We start from the raw sequence: 17,324 nt of genomic DNA on the forward strand, positions 1-17,324 counted from the left end.
TGATTGATTTTAAAGTGATTTTATTAAATAAAAGTATTTATTTTAAAATTTTTGAGAACTTTAGAAGAATTCTAGCAATAAGTATTCTGAATTTTTAATTAAACAAAGTCAACGCATTCGTATATGTATACAGTTGACTAAACCGGTAGACCAAATCAAAATCACAACTAATAAATAAATAACCAAATGAAACCAACTAAATCCATATCTTCTGCTTCCTCTCCCCCGGCTCGGTCGCTGAAGTGCGGTTCTGGTAATATCATCGAACACCTTGTGCGCTTGCGATATTATCTTTTATATAATCCAATTTCTCTTTCTGGTTAAAGGGGTTCTTCAGAATTAGGATCGTTTAGTGTCTCTGGTGATTGCTAAATCATTTCGCCTTTTCGTGGATAAACATTGAAACGCAAATCACAAAACTTCTCTATCAGTGTTCTGCTTTAGTTCCTTTCGTATGTGCTCTCTTGTTTTCCACTAGTTTCTGAATCTGTTTGATGATTATAAAAGTTCAAAGATTGCATTTTTCACCTTATTTTGAAAAGGGTTTCTCTGTAGGGTCTTGAAGCCAAAGTAAAGTTGCTTCCTTTCAACACCAAATGAGGACTTGTTCAATTCCCATGTTCCACACTCTTATCCCTAAACCAAGCGCTTCAGTTTCACCGAGACCAAAGTTTAGGAACAGAAGCAGTTCACAGCCCTTTTCCTCCACTGCATTACAAGTCCTCTCTCAGACAAGCTTACCCCTTGTTGCTGTTCCTCCCCGTTCTTCACTAGCTGTCTCAAGCCATCTCTCCCCATCAGACATCCCTCAGAAATCAGAAGAATGGTTTGCTTTACGGAAAGACAAGCTAACCACGAGCACATTCAGTACAGCGCTCGGCTTCTGGAAGAAGAATCGCCGCTCCGAGCTCTGGCACGAGAAGGTGTATGACTCGGAGTCGTCACGAGTGGTGGAGGACTCTGCAAAATTTGCAATGAACTGGGGTGTGCAGATGGAATCAGCTGCGATAGAGAGGTACAAGAGAATCATGGGGTGTGAGGTTGGCTCGATGGGGTTTGCTCTTCACTCCCAAGAGCAGTTTCACTGGCTTGGTGCTTCTCCAGATGGAGTTCTTGACGTTGGGATTCTAGAAGTGAAGTGTCCGTATAACAAAGGGAAGACAGAGACTGTATTGCCTTGGTCCAAAGTGCCGTTCTATTACATGCCTCAGATGCAGGGTCAGATGGAGATAATGGACCGGGAATGGGTGGACTTGTACTGCTGGACGCTGAACGGGAGCTCTGTTTTCCGTGTGATGAGAGACCGAAGCTATTGGAGGATTATCTATGAGGTGTTGAGGGAGTTTTGGTGGGAGAATGTGATTCCTGCGAGAGGGGCTTTGTTGTTAGGGAAGGATGATGCAGAGGTGAAGAAGTATGAGCCAACGTCTACGCATAAGCTTACTGGTCTTGCTATTGCTAAAAGCATTAGTTTGGCTGCGGAATCAAAACTGGTATGCAGAGAAATAGCTGATCATGTCGAGTTCTTTTAGATGAGTTTTTAGCGATCTCGTGATAGCTTTTGATTATTGAACTGATGAATCATTGTGTCAGTTCTGAAAACTTGTTAAGGATTATGTAACATAATTTAAATCAGATAAAGCAAATTATAGTTCTGGACTATCTGGAGACTGGAGTCTGGAGATGGGATGTGCTTTTTTGGATGTGAAATGTTTTCATTTGTAAAAGTAGGTGAAAGACGGTTAAACCGTAAGATGGCCTAATTTTCAATTAAGAAAAACAATATAAGATTGTTTCTTTGTGCCAAGTTGCCAGCCAAGCAGATGACCAAAAATAGAGAGGAATGTAGTAAAACAAGAGTTAGGTTACCAGTAATAACAACAACAAAAAAACTGAAAACTAATAGAGTTAAACCAAGGGAAATGAGACAAGAAGAAGAAAGCTACAAATAAGTTATGAAGATACTCCTCTAGGTAGGCTAATGTTTCTTTGATTCTGAAATATATTCAAGAAAAGAAGATGGATTCAGGGCTATCATGGGCTGATCAATGGGATACAAACCCTGACCCTCCACCGAGTTGTACAAAAGAAGATGAAGGCAAAAAGAAAACAAAGAAGGACAAAGATGGAAGCAGAAGAATCTTTGGGAAAACCATACTTGGATTTAAATGGATGAAGGATCTCCGCAAGAAACCTGAAAAGTGATTAGTTAATAACCAAAATCACTGTTTCATTGTATCTATATCACTTTGATTATTGACATTCTTGTGCATTTAATCGACTCTTCTTGCTCTTCTTCTTGATTCAATACCAATGCAAACGAACATATGTAAACTGATAAATTAACCAAAATCTTAAATGGGTCATGACAACCAAAACTTAACAAATCCAAAAAACAGAAAACAAAGTGTCGTCATTTTAAGTAGTCCATTTGTTCTCTTAGAAAATACTGTAAAAAGGATGTTTCATTCATCTCCTAGACTTCTTTTTGGAAGCCTTAGAGGAAGAAGGCTTGGTTTTGGGATCAGCGGCTGCACTCTTAGTGGTCGCTTGGTTTGACTTTGAAGTCGAAGGAGCTGCTTCTTGTTTCTCTTGCTTGGTCACTGCGCCCTGCGAGCCACGGATTTGAGCTGCTCGCTTGTCCTTTCTCTTGGGTCTGTAACTTGACCTTTCCCTTCTCGGAAGCCACCTTTCAGGGTCCGGAGGTGGACCCGGGTTTGCTGGATCGAATCCCTTGGGGTACTTTGGCTTTCTCTTTCTCTTTTTCTTTGCCTTCTCTTTCTTCACTTCTTCCTGCATCGCTGAAGCAGCAGCAGCGGCACCTTCCATGGGTTTTGCACCAGAGGTTTTCTCTAGGTTATCCACATCAACAGCTTTCAACCCAGGCAACGGCTTTAGCTGTTTCTCGTAAGTTTCTGCTTTCTCGACATTGACACGAGCAAGTGTAGTCACAAGACCCACGAGAGCATCTGTGCTTTTATGCTTTTTCACAATCTCCTCGTATAGCCGTGAAGCCTCCTCTTCTTGACCATGCCTGAGCTTGAAGGAAGCAGCCTGCGGCATCAATATACCAAGCTTATTGTTCTCAGTCATCGAATTTGACCACCAGTTAATGGCTGAGTCAAGAGTAGCAGCAGCACCATCATTGTCCCCAGCTCGCTCTTTCAGAGCGACAATTGTAGCAACAGTTGCAGGGAAATGCTGAATATCAGTTATTTTGGACAAGGACTCTGCTGCTACATGAGGATGACTGGCCGATGCAGCAATTTGTGCCCTGGCCAAGAGAACCGACTTAGACTTTTCCGGGAACTTTTCTGCGAACTGTCCCAGAAGTTCTTCAGCTTTGGCAGCCTTGTTCTCTCTCACCAAAACGGCAGCTTGAAGCAATGCAGGATTAACACTCTCAGGAAAGAGACCTGGCAGTGCAGCACAGAGTTCTCGTGCCTGCGGTATAAGATTCTCTTAAATGGTCAAGCCAAATATGCAAAGAAGATATAAGATAGGAACAAACAAGATTTATGATTTAAAAAGGACCTGATCCATCTTATTTGCATGGAGGAGCAGAAGGACGCGATTGGCATATATAGCTTCCTTATGTTTCTGTGAAAGCTTTGCGTCAAGTGTTTGAGAAAGCTGAAAATTTGGGGAGTCTTTCTCTTTGAGGCGATCAAGCTTCCTCAAGCCATCAGAAACATCTTTGGAACCTTTCAAGGCAATGAGGTTGTTCACAGCAACAGCAAGTGACGATTCATCAGCCAGGTTTCGTTTAATGATGTCTGCATAAGAGCTGGTGGATTCTTGAGTTTGTCCAAGGACCTGATGATAAAAATGTCGTCACTAACAACTAGAAGATATCTAAACAGGAGGCTAAGTACAAGACGAGCAGCACAAAAATACCTGTTGGACATATGCTAATTGGACAGCGATTGGGGCCAGCTCATTCTCAATATCCTCATCAGCAAATCCGTCATCCGTGAGGGTTTCCTGACCAATTCTGTCTCAACCCAACAGTATTTTCATCAGAGAAGAGTATAGTGTACAATCAGTAGTCAAGCGTACTTATAGTGACATACCTCCTTGCAGCCAGCAGAAGTTGTTCAGCATCAGCATAGTTGTTGTTTTCAATCAAAGAGCAAGCAGTGTTAAAAGCCAACTCAAAGCTACTAGTTGGTTTGATCTTCCACGACTCCAACGCTCCTTTCACCTGTGAAGCTTTACCAGCTGAAACCAAACTGGCCACGAAATTGACCTCCGCAGTCTCAATCTCGGAGTTCTGCAGCTTCCGATACACATCCACACAAGCATCTGTTTTCCCCAGACGGTAGAGAATCTGAGCCTCCAAAAGCAAAGTCTCTGAATCTCTCTCTCGACCTCTCAAACACTCTAAAGCCTCGTCTAGCTTGTTTTGACGGTATAAACAATATGCCTATTCAAAGCAACAGAGAAACCATCAGAGCTTAGATTCAGAAGAGCTTTTGATAAACATTATCTTTGTAGATCTCAACTAACTCAAGAAAAATTGGTTTCTTCAGTGATTCTTAGACTAAACGTAGTTCGATTAGTATACGAGAAGTGACCTTTTGAAAGCCTAGATCGATGGGAAGCTTATGGAAGGAATGAATGACGGAGAGAGCATCGTCGATCTTATCGTCTTTGACAAGAGCCACAACTTTGCATCGGATCGCGTCCTCATCGGCAGGTGCAATCGACAAAACTGTAACCAACAATCACAATCTCAATTTCACCATTATAAAATTTAAGAAGAATCATAGAGACGTTGGATCTGTATACCTTGATCAGCTACCTTGACGGCTTGTTCGTATTCAGATCGCTGGATGTGCCTATCGAGAGTAGTGAAGAGATCTTCGATTGCTGGAGGAGGCTGTGACGATGCCGAGGTTTTCGGTTTCTCTTTCGATTTAGGAGCCATGGCGGATTTTTTTCGCGGAGATGACAACGGAGATTGGGGCTAGAGAAGGGTTTTCTGCATTTCTTTTTCCTTCAACAAATAGTTGACGATACTTATGGGCTTTTTAATGGGCCTATGGCATTATCCAGATTCTCTTTTGAGTCTCTTTTAGTGGTGGTGCTTAAGTAGAACAACTATTTGAAACACACATCATGCGGAATTAAGAATGGCAAAAGATAAGATTATGGAAACTTTTATCGATTATTAAAAATGGATATATGGATTATCACTAAAAGAGAATATGTTTTTATCCGGTGTTTGAAGTTTAATTTTTGTTTGTTTGTAATAATTTTGCATTAAAAGAAGAATTATATATCATTTTTTCGACCATTTTATTGTTGCTAGAAAAAAAATCAAGCTATGAAATGAGGAAAATTTTCTAAATACAAAGACGAAAATAGATAAAATATATTTTTAAAAAATCCAAACAAAATTATCGTGAAAATTAATTTTTTTAATTAGATTGATAACGATGAGATTAAGGTCAGACTGTTATATAATTATATTACCCATGACTCTTTCTTTCTCTAAATAACAGAAATAAAAGAAGAGATAGACTTAGACTTCGAATGTTACGAACCGTCCCCCCGCACTGCAGTTAACAGTAACAAAAGTCTCTACATATACTATATATTTATACGTTTTTATAACTGTTAAAACTGCACCAGAATTAAACCGTTTGTCTCGCACCGCTCAAACCGCAGTTACCATTCGAAGCCTTAGACCATATACTTCTTTCTCTTTTTTTTTTTTTTTGTAAAATTAGACCATACTTTTGTTTCTTGTAAATATGCCAATTACATTTCTTTAAAAACATGTATTGTTTGAAATAACTTACAGATATCATTTAGGAAAAAAAATACCATATGTTGTCCTACACATTGTGAATTCATGCTTGATTTACTAAATTAAAACTTATCAGATTAATAATAAATATTAAAAAGAAATACTATAATTTTGATTATTCTAGATATCTTGGAATTAAGAAGAAGAAAAATGATGACAATTATCAAAAATATTATTTACAAGAAGATTGTCCCGTCCGTCTAACTTGGGCCATCGGCGAGCGAGGGGCACTACACGCGAAGCTTTTCCCTCCCACACTCCCAATTTATTTTCCCGAGAGAGAGAGAAAAACAGCAGACGAAAATGACGGAAAACGATGAAAACGACAAGAAAATGCGACGATCTAATCTTACGAAGCTCAAACTTGTAACCTTCACCGGAGCGGCCGGGCTGCTCGGACTCGCCGTCAGTTTCGCCATCTTCGCTTTCAAGTCTCAGAAGCACAAATCCAAGAAGAAAGGTACTCTCTCTCTAGCTCCCGCTTGATTGAATTCGAATCTCACAATGCTGACGAGGGATTCTCGATTTAGGTCTTCCTGGATGCGATACTGTTTGTGTTAACCTATCTGCGAAGGAGATTCTCGATTTAGCTGACGAGATTATCTCCATCTCCACGAGAGTTCATGATGCTGTTGCCTTGGTTCCTCTTAACAAGGTTAATCGAAATTACTTGAAGAAACGAGATGGATATGGAAACGTTTCTGACTTGATTGTTGATTTATGTAGATCTCTTATGAGAATGTTGTGTTGCCACTGGCGGAACTTGAAGCGAGGCAGCTTCCTCTTATACAATGCTGTGTGATTCCTAAGATGTTATCTCCACACGATAATGTTCGTAAAGCTAGCGCTGAAGCAGAGGTGAAGATAGACGCTCATCTTCTCTCCTGCAGGTGTTTTGTTGATTCAATGATTCCTTTTGGTTTACTGTCTTCTTGGATTGAACTGATGATCGTATCTTTGTGCAAGCTTATCAGAAAACGCGAAGATGTTTACCGTGTTATCAGAATTTATGCTGCAAAGGGGGAATCAATTTCTCCCGAAGCTAAACGCTACCTACAGTGTCTGGTAAGGAAAAACTGAATCATATGCTTTTCACTGACTGTCATATATCACATGATCATGGAGTTTCTGAAGCAAAAGAATCATTCTATTAGCTGATTTTAAAGTACAATAGTTGTGTAGATATGTCCTCCTTAGCGTAGTTGTTATCAGTTGTAGTGTCTCCTTCACAATTCCAGAGTTTGTTAGTCCATGACTTTGTACTATTGATGTTTACTTAATGTGCTTTACTTGTGCTGTAGTAAGTAGATTGATAGGCCTTGAATTGTGTAAAACATGTCGACTTGTGGATAAGAACCAACACTTGTTTTTTTTTCTACCTATGTAACAAAAGTCTTTTGAGATTTTCTTATCCTCATGGACAAGCAAATAGCACTATTTAGGGTTTGACTAGAGGTTTTGGATTTATGATCTTCCTTCCGTTGCTCTAGAAGAAAGTGGTTGCAGTAATGAGCTTTATTTCGTAGCACATTTGCAAGAGTTGCTTGCACCCTTCTTTTTTCTTTACTTAGATGTGTGAGTTGAACAAATGTATTGATTTCTGTTTTATCAGTGACAGGTTAGAGACTTCGAGCACAATGGTCTGAACCTTACTGCAACAAAAAGAGAGGAAGTGGATAGATTGAGAAATGAAATTGATGAGCTAAGCTTGCGATACGTTCAGAATTTAAATGAAGATAGTTCTTGTCTCTTTTTTACCGAGGCTGAGCTTGGTGGTCTGCCTCTGGAATTCCTTCAGGTGTTTACGCGAAATGTTATTTAGCTTACTATTCACATGCAAATTTGTGAGTTTGACTTTTTCATAACTAAATTCCATTTCTACACTTCCTCCTTCAGAGTTTGGATAAAACTCAAAATAAAGAATTCAAGCTCACCTTGGAAAGTAATCACGTGGCAGCTATCCTAGAGTTGTGCAAGGTAACAATTCCCATGAACCTTTTTTAATTGCCATGCCACATAAAACATTGAAGATACAATAATATACCAGTTCTTGATATTGCTTTTTATAACTGGGTACAGTTTCATCATCTCTCTATGTGTTCACGCCAATACATTTGAATTTTTCTATGAACATATTTTGGCTGTTGTTTTAATCTTTGCAGATAGCCAAGACAAGGAAGACGGTGGCTATGGCATATGGGAAGAGATGTGGAGATGCCAATATTCCGGTGTTACAAAAACTGGTACTTGCATGTTTATTCTAGTAACCCTTGACAGAAGCCTGCAGCAGATTTCAGTCAGCTGACATCTTACTATACTCGTCTCTGTAGGTGCAGTCGCGCCATAGATTAGCTCGCTTACTTGGTTATGCACACTTTGCAGATTATGCTCTTGATCATAGGATGTCAAAGACATCAACAAGGGTTTGTGAAAGATCCTTCAAGTTATTAGTTTATCATTATTCATCATGTCGTTTAAACTGATGCGCCTTCTTGTGTCCAGGTGATCAGGTTCCTGGAGGACATCTCTTCCAATTTAACTGATTTGGCTAGTAGAGAGTTGTCCTTTTTGAAAGACTTGAAGGTAAAATATAATGATGTCTATTTCATATAATTGTGATGCCTTTCACAATACTCAACTTGCTGGGTTATAATATCAGAGGAAAGAAGAAGGGGAGCTTCCGTTTAGTGTAGAAGATCTTCTATATTATATAAAGAGGGTAGAGGAGTTGCAGTTTGATCTTGATTTTGGAGATATCCGACAATATTTTCCTGTCAGTTTGGTCCTTCCCGGGATCTTTAAAATATGTCAGGACCTTTTTGGTGAGTTTAGAGTCTTTACTCTTTATCTTTTGGCTCTTAATAATTTTTTATTTTGATTATGTGGCTCGAGGATATTTATTTATTCCATCCTCGACATAGCTTGCTGACCAATTTCTCTATGCAGGAATAAAGATTGAAGAGGTTACAGAAATTGATGTCTGGTATTATGATGTTCGAGCATTTGCCGTCTTTGACTCCGGATCTGGAAAGCTTTTGGGATATTTCTATCTTGACATGTTTTCAAGGTCCATAAGTAACCTTAGCTTAATCCCCTTTTCACTTTCATTTCTCCACTTTATTTTAAGTTGTGAGCATTATATTGTTTAACAGGGAAGGGAAATTTAGTCAGAGCTGTGTGGTTGCTCTTCAGAACAATGCACTGTTCTCCAATGGTGCATGTCAGGTGACAAATCCTACATCCATGTCATACCTTTGTGCGCAAATGTCATGCAGTTCGAAGATAATTATGATATTGGAAATCTTGGGCCAATGAAACTGAACGTGTTGGTATTCTTATTCTGGCATTTATTTTGTTCTGTTTCTGTCTCTAGATTCCTGTGGCATTGCTTATTGCACAATTAGCAAAGGATGGTGGTGAAGCTGTGCCTTTGGGGTTCTCTGAGGTGGTTAATCTTTTTCATGAGTTTGGCCATGTGGTACGTGAATAAGATTGGTTACTTGGAAAAAATGAATAGATGATGCTGTACATTGTTTTTTGTATATGTTGAAGCATGTTTTGAACTAATGTTACTTGTTAACCACTGGAATATAGGTCCAACATATCTGCAATCGTGCTTCATTTGCTAGATTCTCAGGCCTACGTGTTGACCCTGACTTTCGAGAGATCCCTTCTAAACTACTGGAAAACTGGCAAGTTAACTGTAGTTTTTATTTTCTGTATTAACACAGTGCCTTACAGATGGAATATGATTCTTGTATTTCTAGGTGTTACGAGAGTTTCACCTTGAAGTTAATATCAGGTTATCGTCAGGTGAGGGCTTTGCATGACAGAATGGTTGACAATTCTTTTTTGGTCGGCTAGTAATAATAATTTGGCTCAACTTGAGATTTATTCCTGATGCCCTTTTAGACTGACTGCTTTATTTAACTCGCTGGACATGCAGGATATCACCAAGCCACTTGTGGATGAAGTCTGCAAAACACTCAAACGTTGGCGATATTCCTTCTCTGCACTCAAGTCGCTTCAAGAGTTACTATACTGTGAGGCATCTCTTTCGGTGATCTTATCTGAACAAAGTGACTTTTAATAGGCTACTGTCAAAACATGTCTTTATGATTATATACCTCTTCAGTTTGATTCATCTTAGTGTATCCACTTCATTTTAATTTTCTCACCACTGTTAGGACTAATGGTTTGTTAGTATGATCAGTAGAGAGTGGTTCTTATTATAACTTCAGTAATAGGCATTTCATGATTAAGGCAAATATTGGGATTGACTAACGATACTTGAACCATTGATAATCTCAGGTCTATTCGATCAGAAAATATATTCGGATGATGATGTGGACTTTCACCAACTAATCAGGAGTCTTCATCCAAAGGTAAAAAGCAGAAACTCTCAAAGCAGTATGTTTCATTTACGGCGCTTAAGTTGTCTTAATACGTACGTAGCGGTGTGTCTCGTCTATAGGTAATGTTAGGGCTACCAGTGGTGGAAGGAACAAACCCTGCTTCATGTTTCCCACGTGCTGTAATCGGCTCTGAAGCAACATGTTACAGCCGTTTATGGAGTGAGGTATTAATTGATTTGCACTGCGCTGATTGCTCTTTGCCATGGTTTTTTCTTTAATAATGAGAATCCGGTTCACAGGTTTATGCTGCTGATATATTTGCTTCACAATTTGGAGATGGGCATCCGAATTTGTATAATGGCTTGCAGTTCAGAGACAAAGTAAAAAAAGATAACGAGAAGCGTAGTTTTTATTCTTTACTTCTTTTTGTAATCTATGACAGTGAGTGTAACACAACAGCTTTCTTCTTAGGTGTTGGCCCCGGGAGGAGGCAAAGAGGGCATGGAACTTCTTACAAGTTTTCTTGGAAGGGAACCATCAACAGAAGCTTACATTGAGAGCCGGTCAAAGTATAGTTTGTGATATCTGCGCAGTGCGCACCTTTAGAGGATCCCTTAATGAATCCATTAGCGAAGCTTAACATTTTTTTAATGCTGTCGGAAACATCGTGTATTGATGTTTGGTAATGAGTTGAGAGGACTGAATGTTGATGATTACGCTAAGATAATTTTCAATTTATTTTTCCTGAAACTAATGAATCCGAAATTGATTTTGAGAGGATTGGGTTTAGTTGAGTGGCCAACGCTGACATCAGGTGGTTCAAGCTGGTACATAGAAAAAAGAGTTGATCGAGTGGCTAAACACAAATCCGGTTTACAATCCCGGTTCGGTTCAACCGAGTAGGAGACGTGGCACGTCACAATGGATAAGGTACGATCCACGAAATCATCATCATCATCCCAAAAAGCCCCCGTTGGTGAATCTAAGTGCTCAAATGGAGGTAAGTATGTCTCTCAACGCGTTAACTCGGCTTCCACTGAAGAACACGGGAAGACTCGAAGAGTTCGGTTTAGCTAGACATTCACTGTTCACCTCGAGAACGCCATGCCTGGAGAGGGCGCAGCGGAGGAAGGCTTTAGTGGTGGAGGCGAAGGGGAAGAAAGGTATGGCGGCGCGTCAGTATCAACGTACGCCTCCTCCTATGCCTAAGATTGAAGATGACGGAAACCCTAGATTCGTTATCTTTATTCGTATGGCCAATGTTCGTCTCTCCCTCCCATCACCTCTTTTGTTGAAGTCAAGATTGAAGTCTTGTTGTGTAATAAGTGTTTCTTGAAACAGGTATATCTTTGGTATCCACTAAGTATAATTGCTGGTGGTACAACTGCTAAGATCATGGTTGCTGCTAAAGATAACCTCTTGGGGAAGTATATCTACAAAGACACCATTGCAAGAAACATAGCTGCTGTTATTTACAGAGTAAGCAAGACAAGCTGCTTATTATTTAGCTGTTTGGTCTGATTCTGCTGTGTAATGTTTGTCTCTTTCTGATTGTTTTCATCTTCAACAGGATGAGAAGGAGATACAAAAGACAGCAATTAAGCAGCATCGTGTCTTGCGGACTGCCACTGAGTTTCGATATGGCTACAAACTTGTTGTAATGCTCTCCAAACTCTTGTCTTCAGTCATTGGTAGCTCTGTTGGAGGACTGATTCTGTGAGACCATAGAAAAGGTTGCTTCTTTTTCTTTTTTCTTTCCACTTATTATGTCTGAATTATACATTCAGGAAAATGGAAATATGAGAGCTGCACTGAGTACCTCAGATGTTATCGAGGTGAGCTATACAGCCACTAAAACTCCATATAGTGTGTGATAAAAAGGGTTACTGTCATATATGTTTGTACTTATTGTGAACACAGCTCCCAACCCAGGACCAGCTTAAAACAGTATTCGACAAAGTGAAAGACTTTTTTGGGGATGCAAAAGAGTCATTCGGAAAGATATCATCACTAAATCCTGGGACAGATGAAGAAACTGAAGGAAGCCCTGATGACAAAGCCAAGTAAGTTTACAGTATAAACAGGTACCACATGTTTCTTTGCTTCATTTTCAGTAGGATTTTACTGTATTTTCTCCAAAGTGATACATGCTATTATTTTCCAGGGTCCAAGGCTGAACGATTGACACTTGGTGGGGTGATTCCTAATGTCTCTCTCAACCGTGTTGATATGGATGCAGAAATTCACTGGATAGGACGAGATGCCCACTATTTTGTGCACATTTTTTCTTTATATACCTCTCAGAGAAACAGTTCTCTTGTAACATATGAACTTATTGTGTCTGTAGATTTGTTGAAAGAAAGAGGTGTTTGGTTACAACTTTGCGAGTTCATCGTTTCTTAGTCGTTGTTGATAGTACTTAGAAAACTGAAAATCTTTTCCCACTGTTTCCTAGAAATCCTCAACTATCAACTGCGGAACAGAGATCTTCAAAAACTTTGTGTAGGCAGCATTATGGGAGAACAGAGACCATTTGCAGTGATGAAAGTAAGTAGGACCTCCCTGATCGCCCTAGTAAGTAAAAACTCGTCCAATTTTCTGAACACTGCAATATGTTGTAGCTACATATTTGTTTGTTATGAATGAACTAGATCTCAATCAGATAACCAATCGATTGCCTGCATACATGGGATTCACTTTGTGGGATACTTTAGAAGTTCATAACCCTGTTTAGCTTCCTATTTTGGATTTGGTGGCATCTGTTAGATATCTCATGCGTCATGTCCAAAAAGAATGTCAAGTGTGGAACGAGGAGAAATGCTAAGCTTGCAAATAGATACAATGTGTAGAGATCTTGGCTCTCAAGATATGATAGGTCTAGTATTTTCATACCAGGAGCAGAAACACGTGAAACACGAAAGCAATGTGACAGTGTGAAGATCTTAAGCGACAGTATGAAACATGTGGTCTTATCATTGTGGTGTAATTAGCTTATAACACTCATGGATTATTGTACATGCATTCGATCATGGAAGGTTATTTTCAGGTATACACACAAAATCTTTATGCATAACACCGACCAATATACGAAAAGAAGTTAATGGAGCAAGTTCAAGATATGAATAAGCCATGGTCTACCATGAGGGTATACTCGTCAGGTTCATTTCCAAACCAAAGGTGAGGTGGGAGCTCGGAAAGGAGAGATGGGCTACAACTGTAGTCTTGAAACTGGAAGTTCCCGGAGGTGTTTGCAAGAAAATGCTCGTTTTGAAGCCAACTGAAGTCTAAGTCAGTGTCTATAAAACCAGAATGATGTGATTCCGGAAGCTCCCAGCTCAAACTTCTCAGAATCGACTCTGTATCGTTGGTTACATTTATGCTGGAGATGGCAGAGGGAGCGGACAAGTCCAGATCTTGAAGGATCACGGTAGAGTTCTTGTCTTGTGGCATGAGAAACTCATCCGCATTCACAGAAGTCTCATACGAAGGCTTCATTTCCTGTTCCATCAGAGTTGGTGCAGAATTTGCAACATAGGGACTTTGACTTGGTAATGGTTGTTGCTGGAGAAAGCTGCTCCCATACAGAATCTGGGGCTTTGATTCAAGTGGGTCTGGAACATCACTCCAGGGAAGCAGAGACTCAAACGCAGAACTTGAGGAAATGGGAGGATCAAACTCTACACGCGTCTTTTTCGCTTTTGGAGGCATATGAACATCACTGCTGGGGTCAGACACAGAAGATGAAGCAAGTTGCTTTGGATCAGAACTGCCTCCAGAGAAGGCATAGCTGTTCTTGCCAGGGCTTTGGTGGCCTGTATTAAACTCGGAATCTTTTGGAGGTGAATCCATATTCTTTACTCCACCAGAATAACACTTTAGCTCCTTTCCTTTCTCCAATCTGCTCAGGTAAAGCCTGTACTTCTACAAAAAAACAGAAAGTGACAAAAAGCTTAATCTCCACTTCACTTCCCCCTTTGATTTAACGAGAAGGTAAAGTTTTACCTGGAGGTGGCTCGCAACATTTTCCCTAGTGAGCCATGGAACATTCATGAGGTCCAATATCTTCTTGGGACCAGCCTCTGCCAAACACAAGAGACCCTAAAAATCACGTCTCTATGAAAAAGACAAGGGGAAAGAAACTTGAAGTGTCCCAACGTACTTACTGTGATCGCAACCGATCTGGTTAACAGCGTTGACAAACTTCTGATGAAGCTCAAAAGACCAAACCACCCTTGCTTTCTTGGAGGAAGACGATGATGGGTCACTCTCATCCTGAAGAAGAAGCTTCTTCTCAAAGTCAAACTCTTTCCTCTTTCTCCCAAAAGAAACATCTTCACCTCCTCCTCCAAGCAAGTGTGCCTCATCGTTTCTTGTGAACCAATCAGCTCCTCCTTCATAGCATCCTTCGATGTCCCTCACTTCTTGAAGCTTCTTTCTCAGAACGTGCTGCCATATGATCTTCAGCTCCTTCATCCTTATGGGCTTCAACAGGTAATCACACGCTCCGTGCTGGACGCCTTTCATCACTCTTTTCGTCTCACCGTCCACTGACATCACTGTAACAAAAAAACATCAAAGTTAGTAACTATTTATCAGACAAGATCTTGATTTGTGCTTGTGGAGAAGTCTGACTTATGACAGGGAGGTCCAGCTCGAGTCCAACGTGCTCAAGGAGCTTGAAGCCGTCCATGTCAGGCATGTTCACGTCGCTGATCACGATGTCATATCCGTCCTTACGCTCCCGGAGCAGTCTCAGAGCTTCTCTAGCTAACCCACATGTAGTCACTGCAACAGAGTTAATTCAAAAGCAGAGGAAATTAAGTTAAGGAGAGACATCTCAGGTGGTGTTGAGGAGTGAGTCTAAAACATGAGATAGAGACCTTCGTAAGAGCACTTCTTGAGCATCTTCTCAAGAATCTTGAGCCATGTTGGGTCGTCGTCAACCACAAGAACTCTTAGACCGACGGGAGAGAAGCCTTTATCCATGTTCGCCTGGCAAAAGAAAGAGACAGAAGAGAGAAAGTGGTTTGTGTGTGTGTTCTTTTTTAGAAAGAAGAATGTGGGAGTGGGTTTTTGTTTGCGTTTTATTGTGAAAAGACAAGACAACACTCAGAATATTTGGCGCCGTTTAGATAAACAGTCACTGGTGGCGTACGTTAGTCCTTTGCCTCTCTCATTTTCTCTCTGTGTTACCAAATTATTTGTGTTTTAATTATAGTTTTAATTAATTTTGTGTAAGAAGAATATTGTTCGGTCTAAGTTCACTGGAGACACAAAAAGAAAGTTGTTAGAATTTCTATTTTGTTCCTCTTGCTTTAGATTTCTAAGTTGATGTCTTTCACTGCTCAATATTCCTCAAATTGTTATTAAAATATTGCTATGATAATATTATGGATTATAACACTTTTTTAAATATTTAATTATCTTTATACCTTTCTTTTGGTATTATAAACACAAATATGGAATTTTCTCTTTATAATTGTACTTTTATATTCTAATAGATAAATATTTTTAAAATTATAGCCGTATTTGGAGCGCATAATCATGTAACAGCAATTTACAACGGACGGATCTGATTATTTCAAATTATAAAACCCTTTTTGCAACAAGAGTATTCATCTATAATTAAATTTTTTTTTTCTTAGATGAGCATACAATATCGGGTCATTGACTTTTCAGAACCAAGCTAGGTACCAGCGGGCCAGCGGCAACTACTCTCTGGGCTAACTTGAGAAGACTTATACAGAAACTGTTCATAAATTAACCACCATAGATTGAGCATTTGTACCGTAGTTCAGGTGGTCCCAGCAAGCAGTTTTGTTCCTAAATAACTAGATCACTAGATTTTGACCCGCGCTTAGAAAGCGCGGGTTTATTTTTGAAATTAAATAAATTTTTCTTATACAATTTCTATATAAGATAATGTATAGGTTTGAGTACATTTACCCGCGTGCACTGAACTGTACCAAACTGGAAAAAAACTAAAATTACGCTGAATTTTTATAGATAACCGAGCATATCATATATTTTTGGAACCGAAAAATATAAACCGAACTGAAAAATGAAAAAAAAATTTGTTACAAACCAGATGATTATCCATTACAACCTATATTAAACATAACTAAGCCATTGAAAATTTTATACTAATAATTGAACTATATGTGGTAATGATCACGTTATGTGTAAACATGTTCGAATAATCTGTCTATATTCATAGGGATTTATTATTAGAGTAATTATATAATAGATTATAGGAGAATAATAAATGAGTTCATTTAAATTAGAAAAAAATATGTAAAGTATTTTTATAGTTAGAGAAATATAAGGTAAGACCAAAAAAATAGTTAAGTCTAATGAAATAGTCTAACAACCTTGTATAAGTAGATTTTTTAAGAATCTTTCCCTTTTTAATAATAAAGATTTGATGTGCAATTCCAACTAAATCTCCCGTCAATAAAATATGTTTTCAAGTTCCATAAATAAATTTATGCATTTATTTGTTATAACTGATTCAATATATTAGAATGTAAATAAAGTATCACCCGTAACGATGAATTTCCGTATTTGACAATTGTTGATCTACTATCTTATGAAAAATCTAGAAAATGATTTAGTATATTACTATATTTTGAGCTAATTATTTGACTTAGATATTTTGAATGAACAAAATGACATAAAAATATTTGGATATTTTAAAGTTGTTAAGTCGAAAAATAGAAAATTTATTAAAATGTTATTTTTTATATTTTAATTAATTATAATACATATTTAAGATTCACCAAATGTTGATATGTGAAAGTTTGAAAATATATAGAACTATTTTTCTACCTAAACCGATAATCCATGAAGAGTATATAGTTTCGTAAATGATAACATTTTCGAAGCACCAAGTACATGATGCCATTATCAGAATCATCGCCTTTACCATTTGAAGTCGTGTAGATATTTATTTTGTAACACCAAGCTTCAAAGAATTATTAATATAGACACAGTGAAGCAATAAATATTTATTTTGTGAGTCTGTTTCATGTAGGTATTTTTTGCTGAATGAAAAGTTTGTATCTGTAGAAAGAGAACGAAAGAATATAAACGTGCTTAGAAACTTTGGTTATATATAATAGAAATAATTTATAATGAGTAGGTAGATTTTTTAT

The 17,324-nt window shown here is 38.6% G+C and overlaps 6 protein-coding genes and 1 long non-coding RNA gene across 12 annotated transcripts; 5 read left to right on the forward strand and 2 right to left on the reverse strand.

The window, feature by feature from the left end:
• The first annotated feature begins 169 nt into the window (after window positions 1–169).
• On the forward strand, window positions 170–1,662 carry LOC103831187. 5 transcript variants are annotated; one of them, XM_033276107.1, is made up of 2 exons: window positions 170–253; window positions 543–1,662. In XM_033276107.1, exon 2 carries the CDS (start codon window positions 597–599, stop codon window positions 1,530–1,532), a length of 936 nt encoding a protein of 311 aa, XP_033131998.1. In that variant the 5' UTR covers window positions 170–253; window positions 543–596; the 3' UTR covers window positions 1,533–1,662. The 5 variants fall into 5 exon arrangements, with proteins under 5 accessions (XP_033131998.1, XP_033131996.1, XP_033131999.1 ...); XM_033276105.1 differs by having other exon boundaries at window positions 189–253; window positions 556–1,662; XM_033276108.1 differs by having other exon boundaries at window positions 223–273; window positions 556–1,662.
• A 245-nt stretch (window positions 1,663–1,907) lies between these two features.
• Window positions 1,908–2,383, forward strand: LOC103831188. Its single transcript, XM_009107059.3, has one exon. It carries the CDS (start codon window positions 2,020–2,022, stop codon window positions 2,203–2,205), a length of 186 nt encoding a protein of 61 aa, XP_009105307.1. The 5' UTR covers window positions 1,908–2,019; the 3' UTR covers window positions 2,206–2,383.
• On the reverse strand, window positions 2,315–5,039 carry LOC103831189 (signal recognition particle subunit SRP72). Its single transcript, XM_009107060.3, has 6 exons — window positions 4,792–5,039; window positions 4,578–4,714; window positions 4,074–4,426; window positions 3,898–3,994; window positions 3,535–3,816; window positions 2,315–3,444 (listed from the first exon to the last, which is right to left on the reverse strand). Exons 1-6 carry the CDS (start codon window positions 4,928–4,930, stop codon window positions 2,470–2,472), a joined length of 1,983 nt encoding a protein of 660 aa, XP_009105308.1. The 5' UTR covers window positions 4,931–5,039; the 3' UTR covers window positions 2,315–2,469.
• Window positions 5,040–5,917: 878 nt separating this feature from the next.
• LOC103831191 (probable thimet oligopeptidase) lies at window positions 5,918–10,945 on the forward strand. The gene is made up of 20 exons (XM_009107061.2): window positions 5,918–6,275; window positions 6,346–6,470; window positions 6,542–6,705; window positions 6,790–6,880; window positions 7,434–7,613; window positions 7,712–7,792; window positions 7,978–8,058; window positions 8,146–8,238; window positions 8,318–8,398; window positions 8,475–8,637; window positions 8,762–8,882; window positions 8,968–9,040; window positions 9,189–9,293; window positions 9,410–9,507; window positions 9,583–9,628; window positions 9,762–9,858; window positions 10,127–10,200; window positions 10,290–10,394; window positions 10,470–10,550; window positions 10,642–10,945. The coding sequence occupies exons 1-20, from the start codon at window positions 6,119–6,121 to the stop codon at window positions 10,750–10,752; spliced, it is 2,127 nt and encodes a 708-aa protein (XP_009105309.1). The 5' UTR covers window positions 5,918–6,118; the 3' UTR covers window positions 10,753–10,945.
• Window positions 10,946–11,109: 164 nt separating this feature from the next.
• Window positions 11,110–12,600, forward strand: LOC103831192 (protein HHL1, chloroplastic). Of its 2 annotated transcripts, none has more exons than XM_018653275.2 (6): window positions 11,110–11,431; window positions 11,512–11,649; window positions 11,741–11,827; window positions 11,958–12,005; window positions 12,091–12,254; window positions 12,335–12,600. In XM_018653275.2, the coding sequence occupies exons 1-5, from the start codon at window positions 11,165–11,167 to the stop codon at window positions 12,235–12,237; spliced, it is 687 nt and encodes a 228-aa protein (XP_018508791.1). In that variant the 5' UTR covers window positions 11,110–11,164; the 3' UTR covers window positions 12,238–12,254; window positions 12,335–12,600. The 2 variants fall into 2 exon arrangements, with proteins under 2 accessions (XP_018508791.1, XP_009105310.1); XM_009107062.3 differs by having other exon boundaries at window positions 11,111–11,431; window positions 12,091–12,233.
• A 66-nt stretch (window positions 12,601–12,666) lies between these two features.
• LOC117126884 lies at window positions 12,667–13,219 on the forward strand. Its single transcript, XR_004449612.1, has 2 exons — window positions 12,667–12,748; window positions 12,937–13,219. It is a non-coding gene; the product is annotated as an uncharacterized LOC117126884 (long non-coding RNA).
• On the reverse strand, window positions 13,126–17,324 carry LOC103831193 (two-component response regulator ARR11). The gene is made up of 5 exons (XM_009107064.3): window positions 15,051–17,324; window positions 14,803–14,955; window positions 14,334–14,726; window positions 14,173–14,249; window positions 13,126–14,091 (listed from the first exon to the last, which is right to left on the reverse strand). The coding sequence occupies exons 1-5, from the start codon at window positions 15,154–15,156 to the stop codon at window positions 13,282–13,284; spliced, it is 1,539 nt and encodes a 512-aa protein (XP_009105312.1). The 5' UTR covers window positions 15,157–17,324; the 3' UTR covers window positions 13,126–13,281.

This window comes from Brassica rapa, chromosome A07, assembly GCF_000309985.2.
Source record: "Brassica rapa cultivar Chiifu-401-42 chromosome A07, CAAS_Brap_v3.01, whole genome shotgun sequence".
Classification (NCBI taxonomy): Eukaryota; Viridiplantae; Streptophyta; class Magnoliopsida; order Brassicales; family Brassicaceae; genus Brassica; species Brassica rapa.

Excerpts from the sequence above, each read along its gene's own strand:
- LOC103831187 (XM_033276107.1), top strand. The coding sequence starts at position 597 with ATGAGGACTTGTTCAATTCCCATGTTCCACACTCTTATCCCTAAACCA.
- LOC103831188 (XM_009107059.3), top strand. The coding sequence starts at position 2,020 with ATGGATTCAGGGCTATCATGGGCTGATCAATGGGATACAAACCCTGAC.
- LOC103831189 (XM_009107060.3), bottom strand. The coding sequence starts at position 4,930 with ATGGCTCCTAAATCGAAAGAGAAACCGAAAACCTCGGCATCGTCACAG. Across the intron at positions 4,427-4,577 it reads TCGATCTAGGCTTTCAAAAG|GCATATTGTTTATACCGTCA; the intron begins GTCACTTCTCGT and ends TGCTTTGAATAG. Across the intron at positions 3,445-3,534 it reads ATGCAAATAAGATGGATCAG|GCACGAGAACTCTGTGCTGC; the intron begins GTCCTTTTTAAA and ends CTTATACCGCAG.
- LOC103831191 (XM_009107061.2), top strand. The coding sequence starts at position 6,119 with ATGACGGAAAACGATGAAAACGACAAGAAAATGCGACGATCTAATCTT. Across the intron at positions 9,041-9,188 it reads TCTCCAATGGTGCATGTCAG|ATTCCTGTGGCATTGCTTAT; the intron begins GTGACAAATCCT and ends TTCTGTCTCTAG. Across the intron at positions 10,551-10,641 it reads GCTTGCAGTTCAGAGACAAA|GTGTTGGCCCCGGGAGGAGG; the intron begins GTAAAAAAAGAT and ends CTTTCTTCTTAG.
- LOC103831192 (XM_009107062.3), top strand. The coding sequence starts at position 11,165 with ATGGAGGTAAGTATGTCTCTCAACGCGTTAACTCGGCTTCCACTGAAG. Across the intron at positions 11,432-11,511 it reads TCTTTATTCGTATGGCCAAT|GTATATCTTTGGTATCCACT; the intron begins GTTCGTCTCTCC and ends TTCTTGAAACAG. Across the intron at positions 11,828-11,957 it reads GATATGGCTACAAACTTGTT|GAAAATGGAAATATGAGAGC; the intron begins GTAATGCTCTCC and ends TTATACATTCAG.
- LOC103831193 (XM_009107064.3), bottom strand. The coding sequence starts at position 15,156 with ATGGATAAAGGCTTCTCTCCCGTCGGTCTAAGAGTTCTTGTGGTTGAC. Across the intron at positions 14,956-15,050 it reads CAAGAAGTGCTCTTACGAAG|TGACTACATGTGGGTTAGCT; the intron begins GTCTCTATCTCA and ends ACTCTGTTGCAG. Across the intron at positions 14,092-14,172 it reads ATGTTGCGAGCCACCTCCAG|AAGTACAGGCTTTACCTGAG; the intron begins GTAAAACTTTAC and ends GTTTTTTTGTAG.